The sequence below is a fragment of the Malurus melanocephalus genome, unplaced genomic scaffold, assembly GCF_030028575.1.
Source record: "Malurus melanocephalus ecotype Western Australia unplaced genomic scaffold, MMel_1.1 scaffold_109, whole genome shotgun sequence".
In the NCBI taxonomy this organism is placed as follows: Eukaryota; Metazoa; Chordata; class Aves; order Passeriformes; family Maluridae; genus Malurus; species Malurus melanocephalus.
Genome location: NW_026623341.1, coordinates 978,913 through 1,000,246, shown reverse-complemented (window position 1 = coordinate 1,000,246; position 21,334 = coordinate 978,913). Strand labels below are relative to the sequence as shown.

Genomic DNA, 21,334 nt, shown 5'->3' with positions numbered 1-21,334 from the left:
TGTCTCACAGGAACATCTTTCTTATGTCTGCAAGATACTTGATTAAAATGATTTTAAAACGCAAGTGCTGCATCTACTGTCAATTTACATAGCTTAAAATGTTATACARAGCAGAGTTAGACTTCTGAAATAAATTGAATTATATGGACCACAGCATCAGTTGCATTTATCTGCTGAATTTACAGTATTGAACAAGGTCTTTTTTTTTCTTGATGACTGTTCACTGAAGAATCAGAAATACTACATTGGCACCTCTTAATAATTAGATRACTGCTTTTCAAAGCACCCATGCCATGATTTTTTCCCAGGATGAACAGCAGAGACTGTTCACAACACATAGGATTTGAAAATATCACTAGTTTAGGAGGCTCCATGGTTAGCTCATTCRAAGTCTATTGTAAGTTATTGTGAATTACATCTTTAGCAAAATTTAAGACTGTTARTTCTTCAGATCTTTTCTATTTCTTGTGTAGTAAGAATTGACTTTTTCAAATGCAGAAAAATAACAGTCAATAATCTAAAATTTTCTAGTGCTATAATGGAAAGCACATCTTTTGATTAAGAATATCTGATTTGACACTATTTTAAAGTGCCCAGCTTTCCTTGCTTCAGTTAGATTCATTAGCAGCTGTGGGTTGTTGGATCCAACAGCAGTTGCACGTCTTACACTATAAAGCAGAAAAACATTCAGTTCCACAGGTGAAAGGGGCTGAACCTTTTAAAATTAACCATACAGGTGGGTGAACAAAGGCAAGGTTCTGAAGACAAAGGATGTTTAGCCATTGATTTTATGGCAAAGGGTAGACTTTTGTAGAGAGGTAAAAGGTGTAGAAACTACAAGCAACTAAGAATTACCCAATAGAATACACAGATTCGAGACTGTAAAAAAAAAAAAAATAATCCCAGAAAATAGGACAGAGTTGCAGTTATTTGCAGAGATTGGTGTAAAACAAGCAAAAAATCCTTGAATGAATTTTTAGAGTGCTAGAGGAAAACAAACTTTGATAGCCAGCACAAAATAGGCCTTTGAGACTTAAGTCCAAAACTAATTTGGGTACTTGTCTATGGAACTGCTGCTAGCATTACTAATTCTCTGAATACCTGAGATTTCACTCCAGTACTATTTACCTCAATTTTTATCTTTTGTGAAGGCAACCATATGGTAATTTATGTCCGATTCCCCAGTACATGAAAATATTGACAAACTGGAACCCTGGTGGAGGGTCACCAAGATTATTAGAGGCTGGAAGCATATAGCGTTCAGTGCTTCTTCACCCTTGAGATGAGAGGGAAATTTCCTCTGTCTCAGCTACTTAGCAGGTGAATGTAGAGAGGAAGAGACAGTGTCTTGGAGGTCWCAGTGAAAAAATGAGAAACAGGGAAAATGTATCCAGGAAGATTCTAACTAGCTCCCCAGGGAAGAGTATTCAGCAGGGGGGCAGATACTGGAAAGGAGCTGTTATTTCCATCCTTGAAGATATTAAAAACTTGACTAGATAGGCTCCTAAATAACCTGATGTAATTGTGAAGTAATCCCTGCTTTGAGCATGAGGCTGGACTAGATCACCTCCTAATGTTTTATCCAATCTAAATTACTCTGTTTTAAATGGCACAATTAGAGGATTTCCTTCAAAAATATTCTAATGCTTCAATCCAATAATATATGATAATTCTCTCAAATTCGTTTCCTGAACTTGGCTCAGAACTTGTTCCAAGACAAGGGCATGCCATTTAATAGAATTTGTTGAGACCCAACTTCAAAGTAGCATAAATACTCTGKTAGTGCTGAAAGATAATTGAGATGGGAATGTAAATATCAAGTGCCATWGAATAATTGAATTTTTTTCCCAGTGAAGAAAACCAGATAGCAATTAAGGAAGTCCACAAGGGAGTTTGATGAGAAGTAGACATGTGAAATAAAAATGACCAAGAATTTCTGGACAGGGAAAACAGGAACAAAAGTAAGAAAATCAAGAACTTGGGAGGTAAAGACTCTCAAGGTATGAMATATGCCTTATGCAGCAAAGAGCTAATTTAAGATCAGACAATGGAATGAAGCTTGTGAGTAGATGTAAAAAAGGTTTTGATTTAACAGAAATATGGGACAGTTTGCATGCTCTCCATCAGAATGATAACCACCTCAACAACAGAAGATGTTTGGATATTATAAAACTGTCTCCCTAATTCGGTTAAAATGGGAAAGAGCCACCAAGTGTCTGCCTAGAAAAAAAGTCTGTCCGTCAGCAAAATTCTGTCTGAATAAAGACATAGTGCAGAAACACTCCATATAGGGTGGCCTGAGGTAACATCTGAGAGCATCAAGAGAGTATAACTCCCGGCAGGTACCCATCCTCCACAGYATCCTACAAGCAACTCCCATTTAGAAGGCAGGGAGAAGTGAGAATGCTGGCATACAAAACTGGAAAACAGGATAGGCCATCCCTGGGATATACAGGGGATGTGTTACTGTGGATAACCTTGTATACCAAGTGAAAAGGATGACTGTACTTGCAGTATGAGGGAGCTCTGTGGTTTTGCRTATCTGCTATGTCCCCCTTGTCGTTATGTGCGTTTGCTGTGATGAACTGAAAATTGTTACAGAGTTGAAATTTTAAAGGCAAGTTCAGGATTTGCACACCCTACTTRATGACACAGATTTACTGGGGAATTGAAGAAGGCAAACTATGATGCGTGTAGCTTTCTACTAGCACTGTGGAAGTGCATGACAATGCTGAGCAGATCGTATCGTAACTATGGTCCTTCAAATTGGGAAAAAATGTTCATTACCTTCAATTCTCACTCCTTTAAAGTCCAAATCTAATTCAAGTTCTGTCTTCTTCAGAACAAGCACCAGTGAAAGTTGATGATACAGCATGTGCAAGTTTATATAAAGGATAAAAATCAGCTACTGTTGTTACTCCATCAATACAGTGAAACTAAGACTCCAGCCCACTAGAAAATACCCATTCCATAAATTTAGTTTTTGTGACATTGACATAGGTTACTTGTAGTATTGAGATTTAATGTCTTCTATTTGAGTATTTCCATCTTGAGTGTTCCCATGTATCTAAACACTGTGGTGCCTGATTTTCTTCAGCTACACTTTAGGAGTTCTCATTTGAATCAGAAATTGAAGCAGGCAACTTGATCTTCTGGCACTGTCCCTATCGCTTCTTGTCAGAGCACTATTTAAACACTAGTACCTCACAAAGAGGCTTCCTACCGATAAGGAACATGTGGTTATTATTGACATAATTATCAATGCATTAGGACAGTATGTATCAAAATTAACAACAATCATGCAGGTGACCATCAAGACAAAAAATAATGCCACTTGCTGTGGTTATCTGTAGCATAAACCTGAATCAATTAAAAAAAAAAAAAATCAGGCTATAATTGTCAATCGTTATTACACATTAGGAGCAGGGTATGTAGGAAAACACTTCACCTGAACTATTGAACTTCACTTTGAACTATTACACCTAAAGAAGTTAGGTGGGATTTAATCTACCTGTAGATATCAACATTGCAAACTAAATTTGCCATGCCATGCTCCCTTTACACACTACACTCTGATCTTTAGAGAGCTCTGCATCTAACCTATTTTACYTATCTCTTAGCATAAGATATCTGAGACATGTGTAAGTGAAAAATTCACTGGGTGTAATGAAAGCATCCACTTGCATGTAAAAATCTGTATTGCTTCATTAAGTCCCTTCCAGGTATTAATAAACCCCATCAAATTTCAGCCTGATTTTAAGATCTGAATTCAACTTTTGAAGTGTATTTTTTTTTTACAGTGTGATTACACAAATACATACAAAAAGATAATAGTAATCTGCTTGGAACATTATCTCTGGTTTGACAACTTTCCTAATGCCAACAGAAAATACTTGCTTAATGGTACAGCAAAATCACAGGAAATCTAAAATACTGTTTTGAGTACGCTCTCATTATTTAAATCATGTTGTACCTATTAATAAAGGGACAAAACAGTGCCATTAATGCTGCAGTGAATCACTCAGAAGCTTATGAACTTCAGTCTGGCCCTCCCAAATACATTCATTTAATTACAGATTTTTTCCCCCCACCTTATTTGTAAGGATAAACAATGCTCATATAAATGAGCAGTGCTTTACKATTTTTCTTACTGCCGAAGATCTTAAATCTAACCTAGAATACATCCTCAATAACAGATTATACATTTTCTGTTTCTTCTGCAATAATGCAGATAGATCTGATAGTTACTAAATAAGTAACTGCTTATCAATGTAACTGTTACTAAATAAGTTACTGCTTATCTCCACAACTGCCCCAGTAATGTAAGGACTGGAATGGATTTTCATACAGAGAACTGAAGACAGGGAGAACAATCGGATGTATTAGTTTTGAGTACATTCTGAAGTGGTTCCGGATAGTTCAGAAACACAGTTCTACATAATTTCATATATACTTAAGTACAGGATTGACAGATTCAAGTTGAAAATKACTGCTCAGCACTTGAATCAGATTCAAGAAAATCAATTTATGATTTTGGTTAATCACTAACAAAGTACCCTGTTTTATTACCCTAGCATTAGTTAGGGACCACATGACAGAACAATATAGGGAATTCATCTGTTTTCTGCTGCACTAATTGCAAACTTCCTCTCACCCCATTTCCCATGAACATTTCTGCTACATGCTAAGGAATCCTGCAAATACTACAACCGTTTACAAACCACGTTACATRAGCCATTAGGTCCACAGCACAAACCAGTCTAGCAGATGACAAAAATGTACTACAACATACCTCTTGAGAAGACAAAGCAGTTTTACAGTCGTTCTAAACTTCCAAAATTAAATGTTAAAGCTTATCTTCCATGCCCACCGTTAGCTTAAAGATACTGTAATTCTGTTTAAGGATTTCTTCACTTGAATTTGTAAATATGTAAATATAKAAATATGCRTTACATAGAATTTCATTCATCTTGTCTTCACGATTTAAGTTATCATCAACATTTTATTTCCTGAAAACTACAGAAAACTACTGTTACAAAATTTTCTGTTCCTGAGAGCCATGTCTAAATGGGAAAAGAACTCAGAAGTTGACTTGATTTTCACTTTATTTAAACAGTCATGCAAATTTCCCCTCTTGTTTACTGAAATCAACTGAAGTCAAGACAAGTCAGAAGTTTAGAGCTCAATGAACCAAGCTTTCTTTACTAACATGTTAGAGCTTGTAACTGAAACACAACCCTCCTTTATTCATAATGAATTCCAGGGCAAAATCTGACCAGTGTACAAAAATTGCATTAATAATTCTAAGTAAAAAAACCCAAGCATTTTACTTGTGRTTGTTTAACAGATTTCTCCTAATTTCATGAACGACCAAATCACAATTTTCAACTTGGATACCAATTTGTGTTAAACCAGTATTTGCATCAGCCTGCTGTACCRATGAGTTAACAAATTTGAAGATTTTGTCTTTGCCATTGTTCCTATAATCTAGTCCATACTTACAATAAAGCATTGATGACTTTAGATGTCAATTCCAAAAGAAAAGGTCWCACTTCCTCAGTCAAATGAAGCTGAGTTCCATTCAACAAAGTAACTTTTAAATAAGTTCAGCTTCCAAAGGAAAGATGATCCAAAGTTTATTTTACTTGACAGATTGAGCTAGTTATGTTCTTTCAAGCATTTTTAAATCATAGTGTTCTTTATGAGGCTGTAACTTTTCCAGAAGCAACCCTTCAGAAATCTCATTGCCTGATACCATGATCCCACCTCATCGTTTAGAAAGAAAGAGACTATAACCCCAGTTCAAGCAGATAGGAGCACTGACCACCTCAGCTGGCTACTAAGAGCACCTTCCAGTTCTCAGTCACCACTCTGAAAACTCACACAACAGATCTTTGTTTACACTGTTTTGGAACAGCTTCTGTTCATACATAGCTTCTGTCTTCACAATGAAGCATTCTATCATACTATTTTTACTTGAATTCTGATGCTACTAATTCAAGTGTTCTCCAAGCTTTAGTGATGCATGTAACTCTTCTGTTTTAATGCAAAAACAGCTTCAAGAACACAAAGCAAGTAGCCTAATTTAATACTGGCGACAGCAAGTCACAAGTAAGCTACATGAAGAAATACTGTACTTTCTACCATTAATTTTTGTCCACATTTATTTATGAGTAAAACAAACAGCAAACATTACAGCAAAGGGGACATTCAAGCCCAGATTAAAAAAAAACCAAACCAACAGATGCCTGACTAGATTCTGAATTTAGGCACCTCAAGACTGCTGACAAAGTACGCGAAAATTAGTGAAAGTGATGAGTATTTCAGCAAACTTCGTAAGTGCATTTCAGTATTTATTTAGATGTTTTAAGCTCTCGCACTAGATTTTACAAGCTGGTGAACACTGGCAAAAGTATTTCTCCCACAGAACTATAACCACACATTCCCAAGACAGTATAAATATATGGTTGAACTAACATTAATACACATCACCATTTTATCAATTACATAATAAAACAAATTATCAAGTATCCAAATATTAAGTTACGCARCTTGAAAGGCATACAAAATATTACAGAGGTCTGCCCAAGTCATAGCAGAAACTCAAGGAAGAAAAATGAAACGAAAAAAAAAAGATCACACTTTCAACAAAGCAATAGTTGGTAAACAACTCTCAATAGGTACAGTAAAAGAAAACTACAAGATTTTTCAGAAATTTTCTGATTAAGAATTTTTAGCTACAATAACAAAGCATTTCTACATTTTAAAAAAATATTTACTAAAGTAAAGGGCATATTCTATACTTCCTGCACAAGACAAAGGCAACATTTTACTAGAAATATTAAATAGCCCCTCCCAACCTTTTCAGGCCCTCTGTTAAGTTGCACGTGAAGTGCCAACATTAATTTTACTGTAAGGCTTTTTGTCTGGAGACATTAAAGACTTGTGTGCTTCTGTACAATTTAAAAGATCTTCTACATGAATAACCAGAGTAATGACTTGTAAAATGGAGAGGTTCAGGTAACAGAAAAGTACAGATGCAGGGGTAAAAAGTTGCTGTAATTCCTAGTATTAAAAAGACAGACTGTGCAAATCCTGATAATTCTAGTGCGATTGTGGGAGACAAAACAGACAGTGAGCAGGCAAGACTACTTTAGAGGCCATATTCTTCAATATTGAAATGACTGTAGACAAAAAGATAGTAAGGTCCAGATAAGCTAGTAGTTCTCACATCATCAGAACTATGCTCATTTTAAGGAAAAACATGTAGCTGATATGCTGGGTGTTTTGGCACCTAATCTCTACAAATTGATTTATTTTAGTACCCAAATTTTTAGTAGTTGAAACTAGGTCGGTAAGACTCAATGGCATGATTAAAGGATATTTGATCTGATAATTAATAAACAAGAAGACAGCTCAGAAACAGGGTACAGCAAAAACATTTACTGGGTCTCCGAATAGACAGATAYTTATCTAAACATAGAAGTTGCATTTCTATTGAGCCTTTAGCCTAATAAATACTCCTAAGGAAGCTTCCTTTACTAYTAAAAAATACCAGACTGATGTCTTTGGCATGCAGTCTGCTTAATTCTAGATTCCTTCCTTTATTTCCGAAGAAGTACTATAGGCTCTTGAGCTTTACTGAATACAACAATTATTTCGGTGACCATTGGAGTCTTTAAAGCGCAGACGCATCTTGGGGCGGTATTTCTCCAAGTACAGAAGTTGCTTGCTGTTGAAAGCTCCACGCCTCTTCCTAGATGGAGAAAAACACATTTTAAACAGAATATTAATCTACTGCCCAGTGAAATAATATCACCAACCAGAGAAAAATATTTTTAGGTCACTTAGAAAAGCCACCTTTAAGTCAAGTCCATAACCAAAATAGGGATAATTGGAAGTTAAGTGCCAGGAAAGAGGGTGGTAGCTTCCTTTCACAAATATCTCAYTGGACCACATGCTCAAAGGACTACATTGCATTTTATACAGTGTTCTAGTCTCTGATATGCACAAGCCAGAGATCTTACATTAAGATCTTCAGAAGAAACCTCAAAAGGAAGCTACAGAGCAGATGCAACATTGTCTTCATAAGAGAATAAATAACTTCAGCTCTCAAGAAGAATACTACAAAATTAAGATAGTATATAAACACTCAAAGTCCCCATAATAAGATGCTGAACAGAAACTGAGCTTTTTTTGTTTCTCAAACCCTCAGTATATGAAAAAAGGTATATGCTGGCTGACTATTTGGAGTATGTACCTGGCTTTCCATTCCTCACTTCATGTACAACCAGTATAAGCGGACTTTAAGTCTTCAAAGGCCTGGCTATTATGCAAGAAGTAYTTTGTTATTGTTTATAATGGATGCAACTTATTTTAAATACATCTGAAACCTGAGAAATTAAAACACTGAGATTAAAGTTGTTCTCATCCAACTTACATACCTTGATTAAAAAATCTAAGGAAATATTTGTCTTCAGCAGACCACCAGAAAAGACTATGAAGAACTTTTTAGCACACTTTGATCTAATACAGAAGGAAGGATCCACCAACATGGATGAGTATTAGTTCTAGCTAGAAAACAGAATCTAAATTCCAAAGGTATTCTGCCTTTCATATGTAAAACAAATAAAGAGAACTCTTCCAATCTAAATGAAGGTTAGGGGGTTTGTTAAAGTTTTTTTTTGTTTTTTTTTAAAACCTCCTCAAATAATTATGTACAGATTCTGGTTTTGACAGGAACAGAAAATATATTCCACAGGCCAAGTCCTACAACACTGACCGTATGTGGCACAATTTCAGATGTACGGAATTAAATAACTTATAAAAAAAAAAAGAAAAAAAGGGGCAACAAAGACAAGGATAACATTCAGAATTTCCTTCAGTGCCCAAGGATGTATCAACATGTTAAATCTTGGGAACAGCTACATGTTAGCTCATACTTACTGTCTTATGAACTGCACTGCATCTTCATACTTCATTCCACATTCTATGAGTGCAAGAGCAACTAAGACTGGAGCTCTGGTTTAAAAAAAAAAAAAAATCAGTTTAGCTTTTGTCAAAGCATTCTCTGAAAAACAGTTTACTTTATCCAGTTCTCTCTTCTGCATATCTGAGGTTTCTCCTCTGGGAAAACTGAAAAGGAAAAAAAGCATTTCTGCATCAAATCAGACACAGTATCACCTGGTTCTGAGTTAGCCATTCTCATTAAATAGGGGTTTAAATTAACTCTGATCAACCTTACCTTTATTCACCTGACTCCAGGTACAGGAGAGGGCAATAGGAATAAAATGCAAGTAATCTTTAACCATTTGYTTAAAATCAATTGATTCTGAGGAAGAGTTGCATATGGGTTCCTATTCTCCACAATGAATCATTAGAGGCAGTCAAGATGCCAAAGCAGAAGTCAAAAGATGGGTCAGGTTCAACAAGAACTGACAAATCCTAGAACTAGTGTCACCAAGTTTTAGAAACAGATGCAATCCATGCTGCACTCCCCTGCACTCCCCTGAGCATCTCCTTGCTTGCCACAGTGTTCTTCCTGACAGAATCAATTTGCAAATAGAAAAGCTTGACTTAAATACATTAGCAATTTATGGCTCAAAAACACAATCAAGACAAAACCCCATGCCACAAACTAGCAACAAACAGAACTGAGCATCTAGTAGTAAGTTTAAGTAGTTTTGTGTGTTCAGGGATTTAAAAGAAAACTTCCATGATAAAAAGCTAGGACCATCTTTTCAACTAATTGACTGCCCAGTTTTTGTGGAAAAACCAACTGATATCATTCTAAGCAGTGGAAGAGGACTTGTTTTGGTAACATTCATCACTGCAGTGAACTTTGTTACGTGTGAAGCCATAATGCAGCGGAGAAGGCAAACTTAAGGACAAGCAAGACCAGAAACCTCCATTTTATATTGGACATGCTGAAATCCATGGCTAGAATATAGCAACTCCTTTTCAAACAGATCTAGTTCTCAGGTGGTCTAGAACTAACGTGGGCCGGGGGATATCCAGGGGGTCTCGTCTCTCTGCGTGTACCACAAGCGTCTCCTGCCTTTAAGATCGCCTTGGCCAGCACTTCTTGGTGCTATGCAGGAGAAAACCCACGCCTGGGCTGATGACTAGCAAAACACCTTCCTCAGTGGACTGGTAGCCCATACGTTACCAGAGATGGAGAAGCAGAGTGCTCAGCCGTGTGGTTTATTCTAGGCTTCTATTCTCGAAGGGACTAGGGACGAAAGAGGGAGCTGTGGGGTTACTTGCCTACAGATAAATCCCTCAGGGCCAGTTACTTGAGAAGCTGGGAGGAGAGAGAAGGGGAATATAACAACTAGTAGGGGAAGGGGTAGGCGGAGAGAGAGGTCACATCAAATCCAACCAGGGCATCAGGATTTACATATTCATGGCAAGAACCATTTCATTCCCAGGGGGGTTATCAAACTATTTCCACCATTGTGTGCTAACTATCCCAGGACTGTCCAGCCCTTCAGCATTTTCTGAGGTGGTTTCATCTACCACAACATAGAACAACAGCAGAAAAACCATTATTTTCTCACAAGGGTTGGAACCGTATTTAAGATAGTAGCAGCAGACAGAAGAAACAGGGCTAAGAGGAGAATATTTAGCATCATCCCTAAAAATTTTGGTATCTCTTAAAAATGAGACAAACACCTTTAGGACTTTGGAAAACACTTTTCATCGCCCAGATAGGTAGTGGATGAAAGCTGATCTTGATATGCCACAAACACTTGTTTGTGGTTAATGGTGGTTCAAGGAGACTGAAAATACTGCTGAAATGGAGATGGAGAGGAAGCAGATGAGTCACTAAAGAACTAATCCATTAAGAAAAAGAAGTAGTAAGACAGAAAATATCAATAGGACACTCATCAATATGCTTTGTACGAGCACAGTTGTTAACTTTATTTTGAAGACTTTGTGAGAGCTGTGACAGAGGCTCTCCAATCATCTCTTGACTTAAAGATCTTTAACAAATACATACAACGTTTTCCTGCCATCTTAACTACTTTTAAGCATGAGGTCATTCCAGTATTGGATACATGACTATTTTGCATTTGCCTCAAATAAAATTTTTGCACTAGATCTTAACAAGTCTGACCAGGAATTCAATGCATCTTTAAAACTTCACCCACCTTCCAAGACCAGCAACACAGTGTACAGCAATACAACAACCAGGTTCTTCACGAAATTTAACTTTAAGGAGGTTTAGCCAATCATCAACAATCTGGTTGGATGGTGGAGCACCGTCATCAAAGGGCCAGTCCTAGAACACAGGATGACAAATACATAAAGGCAGAATTCTTGTCTAATGTGTAGGAAAAAAAATAAGGAGGGGACACAATGGACAAAGCTGACAGCTAAAGAAATTATCAAACCTGCGATTTTTTAATAGTATAACTACAGAAATATTATGAATACATTCCTTTCAATCAGGTTTCATTGAGCATATGATTTAGCTCAAAACTGAACATTTTTTCCTGACAAGAAAAGATATCTGCATGTCTTTTTCCTCCATCAGCTGCGGGAATACACTCATAGACATAGTAAGGTGATGCCAAATAATCTTATTTTTGGGAAGGGGTCAGGGTGAAGAGGGAAACAGGTTYGTTTTGAACTCTGCTTCTACACTACTTACCAAAACCTGAATGCCTTCTTTTTCCACCGGAGCAGTGTCATAAGTAGCTTCACACACTCTTACCACTGTGGTAACACCATATTTCTTAAGTTCCTAGGGAGTGAAWAAACCCAATGCTGTAAATCAGCTTCACTTACCATTTAATTTTCTCGATAAACTAATTTAGTAACTCACTGCAAAAACTTCAGTAGCTAAATTGATATAAATGCTTGCCATCTTGCAAAGAACACAGAAAGCTGAAATGATTAAAAATTTGTGTGCTAATGCCAGACAYTTCAAGCTTTTCTGCAAGTAGTCTCATCTGCAGACAAAGTTTTGTCAGGTTGGATTAGACTTTTTTCTTTTGAAATCAGATCCAGATAAATATTGATTAATCAAGTAGCCCATCTCCAAAAGATCATTCCTTTTAAAGGAACAGAAAAGCTTCCTGATATGCAAAGCTACSGACATACTAAATGCATTCTGAGCAAAGTTCAACTCTTCCCCTTCTCTCTCTGATTAAAACAACAGGTTTGTCAGACCGCTTACTGTTAAGAGTTATAAGCACAGGACAATAATATTTCCAGTTTCTGAGCTGTCATAACAAAATTTAGCTTTCCATTTTGCTATTACCCTACATTAAAACAAACAAAACACAATCCCTCTTCATTCTCCCTGCAACAACCCTTTATTCGCACTCCAACTGTCACAGTAATGACTGAAGCATAGATTAAGCATACTTGATCTACTTGTGAGAGTACAAAGGCAAGCAAATGTTATCTCACCCTGTTTTCTAACAATTACCCTGCACCGAATGCAGAATTGAGTTATAGCATACCTAAAATCTTTTTAAGGAAAGACTTTGCAAACTTGGACCTTTCCAGGAAGTAGCTTTGCAAGAAACTAATTATTAGCGCACACACACACACACAGACACACACACTTKATACAAACATGCACTTCATAGTTCCAACATACTAAATACAAGGTTTAGATGATAAATTCAGTATTAGCAATATATTCCAAGCCACTGGCTTTGGTCAGTAGCATGTACCAAATCACTCAAAGGAGCTTCAGCAGCTCTGGATGCAGAGTAAGCCTATTGCCACAAATTTCACTCAAGGAGACACTATGACACAGAGGATCCTCTTAAGCTACACTAAAACCATGATCTGCTAATACTGAAGGAAACTAGGCAGTGAAAGCATATTGCAATCCTGTTATTTCTTACAAAGGTTCTGACCCACAATATATCATTATGCAGCAAGTGCAAGGAAATGTTACACCACTTCAGCCTTTTCTGAATGCAAGCTGCTACCATTAAGAGATATTTGTACTGTTCTACATGTAACTCAGCTAGGAAATTCCTGTTTTCAGACCTAAAAAATGTACTTAATGTACCATGTACTAGACAGTATAATTATTACTTGGCTTCACTCTCAAAATTATGTTTGTGAAGGCCAAAGCATATGTGACTAGATCGGTCTGCAGATCTTTAAAGCACAGCACCAGTATTTGAAAAAAAATCAAGACAGACTCAGTACCTCCTCGTATGGCTTTCACAGCAGTTATCAGCTAGTAAAGAAACTTGTAAATACAGCATGCTGCTCAGGCATTAAAAAAATACATCAGTAAGAATTCTGTACCAGCCTTACCTCTATAAATTTGTTTAAGGTTGCATTGGTTGGATTATGTGTGATCAGGAATCTCATGTTCTTGTAGGTGATTTCCACAGGAGCTGGGCGGTTCATTCGGGCCATATTGATTTAGTTAAACATGCAACAAGATTATGAAAGGACTTAAAAAAAATTCTAATACAGAAGTGATGTAGAGAAACTGAAGTCTACTTCACTATACTCCACGTGAAATTCTCAGTGCTTGGAAGTATGAAGTTGGGAGCAATGGGAAATGAAATGAACCTCCTAACAAGAAGCAGCAATTCTTCAATCCAGTAATACTGAGGCAAAAGAAAGGCAGTGCACTGAGGTTTACCCCATCCAGGTCTGAATTCCTTTGTTAAATGCTCTGCCAATTTCAATTCAACACTTCTTATCCTGGTCAACCACTCTTAGGGGGGCTTCTTGGTGGAGTAGTAATGAATTTCTACAGTTCACTTGTCTGCATAGAGGTCGTGCTGTGCCTGGCAGTAGTCTCCACTGCCCTTCAGAAACTCCATAAATGTGTGACCAAGAACACCACAGAACTGCTGCAAAGAGAGGGGAGAAAAAAAAAGCCACAATGAGTACAGGTGAAACAAGGTTATTTTTAAGACAACAAGTTTTATAAAARTGAAAAAATAAAAATACAGCAACTAAGTGGTTTCATAAGGTTTATTTTTTATTCCAAGAATTAGCTCTGTATAAGAATCCTGTTACCTTTCTCGCAAATAAATACATTTACTTACTATGAAGTTTCCATGTAGGGTTTTTGCAACACCAAATCCTGTAATGTATTAAAATAACAATTTCAGATGCTCTAAACATTGCAACAAGTTTTAAGAGCCCCAGAATTTACAAAAAGAATAGTTCTTCCAGGATACCCATACAATTGCCTTTTCAGTTTTGAACTGAGAGACATCACAACATCTACTAAAGTAWAAGTGCCTCAAGTGCCAAAACAAAAGTGTATTAATCCACCTGACTCAAATAGGAGGCCTTGAAAGCAAATGCAGCCTTTGTGGCTTAACATCACATGTGAGCTTCTGAACAGAAGCTTTTGAGGCACACAGATTTCTAACTAAGGAACATTTCACACAGCAAAGCCTGAAGACCCACTGAACCTTCATATGCTTTCAACAGGTCTTTTTACACCATGATTTCATTAATATCCCATGACAGTAGTAATAGTCTAGCTAAGAACATACATAGGCAAGTTCACTGAACAGGTTGTTCCTGTCCAGTGGTACACTGTTTAGCTATGGTTTACTTTATATATATAATTACTGCAAGATGCAACGACAAACTAAAATAGAAAATTAACTACTCCAAGTTGCTATTTATTTGCMGGTGTTGCAAATGAACCACCCATATGTGCTTCTATGCAGCATGGAACCCTTACAGCAAATGCATTAGTTTTGTGCCCAGCCACTCTACCAGTGCTACTGTTTATACCTGCCTAGGCAACAGGAGGGAAGAAGGGAGCACCGTTTTCCAAAAGAGAAGTAGAAGTTGAACCACATGTCCACTAAATATACTTATGTATTAGAGAGAAACATAATCAATCCTACAAATATTTAGTAGAAAAAGTTATTTATGTTGGTCAGTCAAACTATTTTCATGTTTTCAGACATCTTCCTGGTGAGTTTTAAGGGTGCCYGTTAAGCACAGGCATGCCTTGTAAAAAACAAACTAACAAACACACCATAAAACTCCAACCGGCTAGCAGACACAAGAATCAAGTTATCAGAAACAAACTAAGATGATCATTTCACATCCACTTTGCTTCCACTTCAAAGATACTACCATCACCTCACAGTGATAAAAACTACAGGATTAAGTTTGCCAGTTACTTRCAGAAAAGCTACTTCAGTTTTTATCTTTAAGAACTTGAGAGACAGCAACAACTCTAATAGGTGTGGAAAAGGAGCAAGAAAGATCCTCTGAAGTCAAAGGTCAACAGAGTAACAGGAACCAGGAGAATTCAGACTCGGAAGAACTCCAAGAATCATCACCTGACTCACCAGCCATGCCCTACCAAGGTGACAGGTGTGCATTTAAAAGCCTCCTAGGAGGAGATCTAGAGAACAGCTAAAATAGCAACAGGAAAAAAAAAAMCTGAAGATAATTTATTTAAAGTCACTTTCAATTAGTTTAAGAAGCAGAACACCAAAAAGGGACAGGACAGCTTTAAGCAGATACAGCTGCACAAGGTCTTGTGCCGCTATTTGTACTGCACCCAGCAGATCTCATGTTGATTTCTTGGTAAGACTGCTATGAAGAATCATAGACAGGCCCTTTCACTGGTAAAGGATGAGGGACCGAGGGCTGTCAGAAACAAATGCATGCAAATAAGCTTGAGGACACAGAATCCAGTCATTAGGGTGAAAACTTTTCAATCTGCAAGACGTACATTCTGGGGGAGAAAAGAACATTAACATATCGCCATACCGGGGCAAGTAGGAAGAAAGAAGTAATCAGAATTCATCCAGTCTTCCAGGCAGGCTGCCCTTAGTCTGCAACTAGGAGTACTAAAAATACCAGACAAACCAGTAAACAAGGAAAAGGGCAGGCAGCAAAGAATTAGTTAAATAAAAAAAATCCCCTTCTTTTTAATGCAGACTGCTAATGACATTTAGAAGCTGGGTGCACAGTTCAAATTCTTACACAAAGTAGAAACAAGTAGATTATGCAATGTTACATTTGAGTTCTCTGTGTTATTAACCCTTACAAACAAATTCACTTTGTTAATTGCTAACTTAACAGTCAGTATTAGACACATCAGAGCCGTAATAATTCACACAACTAAGAACCTAACCAAGCATGTACTTAAGCCTCACTGTTTGCCTTGGCAACTATTGCTACCACATTATAAAGGACCAAATATCACATTTTCCTTTGATGTGAATGCCATCACTTCTCACCAATACTAGCAGGAAAGCTTCACATGCAGACCAACTCCTTTTGGCAGCAAAACACTGTACTATCCCAAGACAGCTTTGCCAACCTAGTTTCATTGTTCTGAGAGTCAAAAATTAAAGATGAGTAGTACATGGGCATGCTGTTTGTGTTACGGTGTTAAGCCAGAGTACAGGGCTTCACTGATCTTCAGCAAAATGACCTGGGAGATGAGAAATCAGCTATGAAAATAGTGTTGTGGTTATTACGATGACCTCAGGCTTTGAGTGAACACAAATGATGTCAAAGCTTTCAAAAGGCTTGGAAATACAGCTTAAAATTTACTTAATTGATACRTACAGTTTTGGTAGGTAAACTATTGAAACAGTCAAGACAGTGCATGAAAGCAAAAGGTGCATAAGTGAAATTCAAATTCATACTGCTGAATGTAGAATGTTCCTTAACACAGTAGCTCCAACTCATCGTTTGTACCGTCAAACTCGATACTCCAGCATATTCTTTTCAATTTACATATAAATTTTCCTTGAGGAAATTTAATACTGAAGGATTTTGGAAGAAGTAGCAGTTTCCATCACAACAGAAGCCCAATATTTAGGCTGTTAAAGCAATCAAAATAAACATGGAAAACAMAACTAACATTAATATGCCAGGACCCCCCATTAAGAGAAGGTAATCTGCCCATTATAGATGCATTTATTATGATGGTATGATCTACTACACTTCAAGCCACGAGAAGTTAGATAATAGTCTGTTCAAGCAGGTGGAAGTAATCTCAGAAAGGCTTTTAATTCATGCCCTTCTCTGGGACAGAAAGCTGAAGTATCTATGCTCACTGACAAGCAGATTCACATGGATGTTAACTTAGGGTTTGAAACAATAACTCTTATCTGACAAAACTGGTTTATGAAAGTAATCYATTAGACCCTATAGATATGGAGAAAGTGGAGACATGTTAAGTTAACCCATGCTGTTGATTCTGGTTCACAGCTCGGTAGCATCTTGAAAAGTGTGTAAACAAAAGCATTTGTTAACAGAGTTATATGACACTTTACCTTCAGAAGATGTTCACAGCTGCTCAATCCACGTGCTCATAGATCAAAAACATTTATACCCAGAACCAACTACGTGGTCTCACATTCTCTTAAGTCAAGACTTGACACTCACCTACTGAAACCACAGGTTTAAAACTAGAAAACTGAAATAAACTGAGTTTCGTAACAATTTGAGACACCTGCAAGGAAGTTCATGGTTCTAACTTGCTACCCAAAAAAAGATACTGAATGGCAAAAACACCCGACTTCCTCTTATTTACTCTTCAAGGCCTCAACAGCAACTGCCAAGACAGACACGAAAGAGTGGGAGGGTAAGGGGTATAAACTGGGAAGCCATTACAGAAGGTGGAGGCACACCTTCATAAGGTGCTCTTGACAAGATGCACCTCCTATCTACTGGGCACATAAATGCCTGTCTCATGATATCCACAGTGATAACAGTGTCCATTTTAGGCCACAGAAAGCAACCCATTGTCTATGAAAATACATTCCTATCTCTCCAATGACAAGGGAGAATCCAAAGGTTTATCATAAACTTATTGTGACGTGCTTTAYGATGAAAGAATATTCTTGTGGTTCAAGTATGCAATGAAGGGGGAAGAAAAAATTATCTCAAAACTTCCGGTATAACAAGTCAATGCAACTTTCAGAGATGATGAAATCAAGGCCATGTGACTCGGTTCAAAGTTCTTTTGCTTAGAACCACAAAAACTACATGCAAAAAAGCATTAACAGATATTAGAGAAAATGAGACATTAGACAGAAACCCATCCATCCCCTTGTCTAGCACTTCCTCCTGAGTTTCCAAAAGCAACGAATCTCAAAATGACTTAACACTGTCACTTCAATAGAAAACTACAATTAAATCATGTCATCCTACTAAAAAACGATACCATTGTTTTACGCAATGACATGAGAAAGTTAGCACATACAGCAATAACTCCCTGCATGTATTTCATCGAGTTTAATTCAGCCATAAATGCCTAACAAAAACTTGCAACTGAGAAGAAAGCTATAAGGACTTCCACTAAACACAGAAATAYTTCTTGTATTGATCCAAGTGAGTTTTAATGCTTTGAAGAAGGTGACAATCTGTTGCTAGTTTACAGTTCAGTAATACCCTTATCTGGGTGTTCTGGTTAATGTTTAAAACAAGTGATCACTTACAGTCAGCCTCCACACTGGGATAGATCCGGCATTCTTACGTGGCATGTATTTTGTCAGAACAGGAAAGTTTTAACTGGTAGTTATTAGATAAAGCTAAGTTCTATTTATTTATGGTCTTACTGACACATTTCGTTTAAGTAAGACAATGACATCCTGTTGCCCTGGCTCTTGTTATATCTGTCATTCATTTTTATTTCTCATTCTCACATTTCCTCYCATGGCAGTGCAATTTTTGTATTGCTTCTTTCACATTTTCCCCTCCAAAACGAACTCTGTTCCTCTAACACAATTTCAAAACCCTTTGCTGTTCTATTACTGGAATAATATGAGCTGACATTTAAGTGTAATCTTCAGGTTTCTCGATTTGGCAGCTTTATGAGATTACAAAGAGACAGGGTTCATGCTCTGAGTCACTGCTTTCGAAAGACTCAGCAGATRCAGGTAGACATATTGGAAAGTTGTCTCCAGCAGAAATAAACACCAGATTACAGGACCTTCATGCCACAAAAACTGCCCAATTGTCAGCTCATAATACTTGGAACATGCATAGCTGGCTACCAGTGAGCAAACAATCCTGCCTCTATTGTCGTAGATTACTTGATTTTGTTAGTTCTTTCTTGCCTCTCTGCTTTTGGAGGGCATACCACCACCAGCAAGCCGTGTAGTTGGATTTTTTATGCTTAAATACACACTGTGCTCGGTGGTCACAGATGTTAGGCAGCACAGGCACCTAGGGGAGTTAAAAAAGAAAAACCAAAAACTGAGAAGCAAAGCCTTCCAAAGCTGAACTGTGATCCACCTCCAGAAAGGAAATGCCTTCCTTGAAAAAACAGAKAGCAAGGTCTTGAAAGCAGTTTCGGTTAAAATTAAGGTATTTGAATCCGTAAGCTTTTGAGGCTCAAAGCAGATTCTTACACAAACATCCGCTTCAACGTGGACTTAAATGACTCCTCTGCGGACTTTTCCTGCCGAACAATGCCGGCTACACACCCGAGTTCGGGCATACCCCACCTCTACTGCATAGAGCTCATTTTGGAAAGGACTCACGTCGTCGCTAGAAGCCGGCACCGACTCCCCGCCCGAGTACGGCAGAGACAAAGCAGCCGCCCGGCCGCCTTCGCCCCGGCCGCAGCCGCGCACGTGGGGCCGCGGCGGGGGGCGAGCGTCGGCCGCGGCAGCCAAGCCTGGCAACCAGCCTAGCAGCCAGCCGCCCGCGGGCAAGTCCCGGCTTGCCTCCGGCCGCCCCGCAGCCGTGAGGTGCCGGGCTCCCGGCCTATTTGTCCCAGTCTCTCCCTGGAGAGGAGATGCTGTCCCGGCCGTGACAGCGCCCCGCGGGCCAGGCTGGGCCGTCGCCCCAACTGCGGCGGTCACGGGTTCGCATCACGCCTCGATCAGGCTCCCGACGCGGAGCCATCTTGTCCCCCGGAGCCGCCGCCCGGCTCGGCCTCCCCCCGGCAGGGGGCTCCCGGCACGGCCCAGGGCGCGGAGCCACGGACGCGGAGGCGCTGCCCTTCCCGGCGGGCGGCCCGGCCCGGCGGACTCCCCGCACGGAATCCGGCGGGGAGAAGGCCGAGCCGGCGGGCGGGGCAAGCGGCAGCCGGGCTCACAAAGCGGCTTTGTGCCCGGGCCGGGCCGCCCAGGAGCCGCGGAGAGGTCGCCACCTCCTTTCTCAACGGAGGAGGGGAAAGGGGCGCCAGCAGGCGGGGGGCAGCCGAGGGGAGACGGGAGGCCAAGCCGTGCCGCTGCCGGGCAGGCTCGGCTTCCCAGCGGCCCGCCCGACGGCAGCCGCAGCCCGGCGCTTCGAGAAGCCGCCCGCAGCCGGCGTGGCCCGGACGACAGAACAAAGACACAACATGGAGGAGATGGGGGAGAGAGGGAGGAGAGGCGCGGTAGCCGGGAGGCCAGCGGGGCGAGGGGCCAGGGCGGGGGGCGCGAGCGGACRGCACTCACAGGAATATGGTTACTCATTGAAGACTGTAGCCTGATCATACAGCCGGGGTGCGGGCGCCACCGCCGGGGGCAGGAGGAGCAGAACCAGGAGGAGGAAGAGGAGGAGGCGCTGGAGGCCGCGGAGCTGCCGGCGGGGGTTCGGCGGCGGCGGCGCGGGGAAGGACCATACAGCGGCTGCGGCGGGCGGGCGGCTCTGCAGGCGGCGCCGGGCGGACGCGGCTGCACCAGGAGCGACACTCGGCGCCGCCTCCCGCACGAGCGCTCCGGCCCCGCCCCTCGCTCGCGCCACTGACGAGCGTGCCGCCCAGCCAATCAAAGGCGYCATCGGCGCGTCTGGGGCGGGCGCGAGGCCGCGGGGGGCGGGGCGGGCGGGCGCGAGAGGCGGAGGCGGCCGGCGGGAACCGGTTGGTGAATGGGGCCGGGCGGGGAGCGCCCCTCGGGGCCGCGCCGGGACACCCCGCGCGCCCCGCCCGGCCGGGCCGGTGCCGGCGGCCTCGCCGGGAAACGCCTGGCGCGAGTTGGGCTCTCCCGGGACCGAGAGTTCCAGATCCTCCCTGCGCCGCCGGTGCGGTGCGGTGCGGTGCGGGGCGGCCGGCTGGAGCTCCGCAGCCCCGTCCCCACCGTGGCGAGGGGGTAGAGCCGCTCCCGCGCGGGCCGTTGGACGCGGGGTGGCGCAGCGCGGGGCCCGCGYGGGTTTAATCCGTCGACCCCTTGGCCCGCGGGCTGCAAAACCGCTTTGGCGAGTTAAATGCGGACAGGAAGCTYTGAGAGCGTTTTGCCCGCAGATCACCCCCTGCCTTTTAAGGCGAGAATAAAAGCCGTGTTTGTGGTGGTGTAGGTGGGAGCTCAGCCCAGCAGGCCAGAAGCGGTGTGAGGAACAGCAGAGCTCTCGCAGCCTCGTGCTCCCTCTCGCCCCTGGGAAAGTGTTTCCCAGGCGTGGGGGTTCCCAAAGGCAG

At 40.7% G+C, this 21,334-nt stretch overlaps 2 protein-coding genes across 2 annotated transcripts; both read right to left on the bottom strand.

Moving 5' to 3' along the window:
• Window positions 1-6,340: 6,340 nt before the first annotated feature.
• Window positions 6,341-13,396, bottom strand: PTP4A1 (protein tyrosine phosphatase 4A1). Its single transcript, XM_057369426.1, has 5 exons — window positions 13,291-13,396; window positions 11,657-11,749; window positions 11,154-11,284; window positions 8,947-9,021; window positions 6,341-7,756 (listed from the first exon to the last, which is right to left on the bottom strand). The coding sequence occupies exons 1-5, from the start codon at window positions 13,393-13,395 to the stop codon at window positions 7,639-7,641; spliced, it is 522 nt and encodes a 173-aa protein (XP_057225409.1). The 5' UTR covers window position 13,396; the 3' UTR covers window positions 6,341-7,638.
• Window positions 13,397-13,745: 349 nt separating this feature from the next.
• On the bottom strand, window positions 13,746-20,609 carry LOC130575502 (uncharacterized). The gene is made up of 2 exons (XM_057369427.1): window positions 20,379-20,609; window positions 13,746-13,841 (listed from the first exon to the last, which is right to left on the bottom strand). The coding sequence occupies exons 1-2, from the start codon at window positions 20,415-20,417 to the stop codon at window positions 13,746-13,748; spliced, it is 135 nt and encodes a 44-aa protein (XP_057225410.1). The 5' UTR covers window positions 20,418-20,609.
• Between the last annotated feature and the right edge of the window lie 725 nt (window positions 20,610-21,334).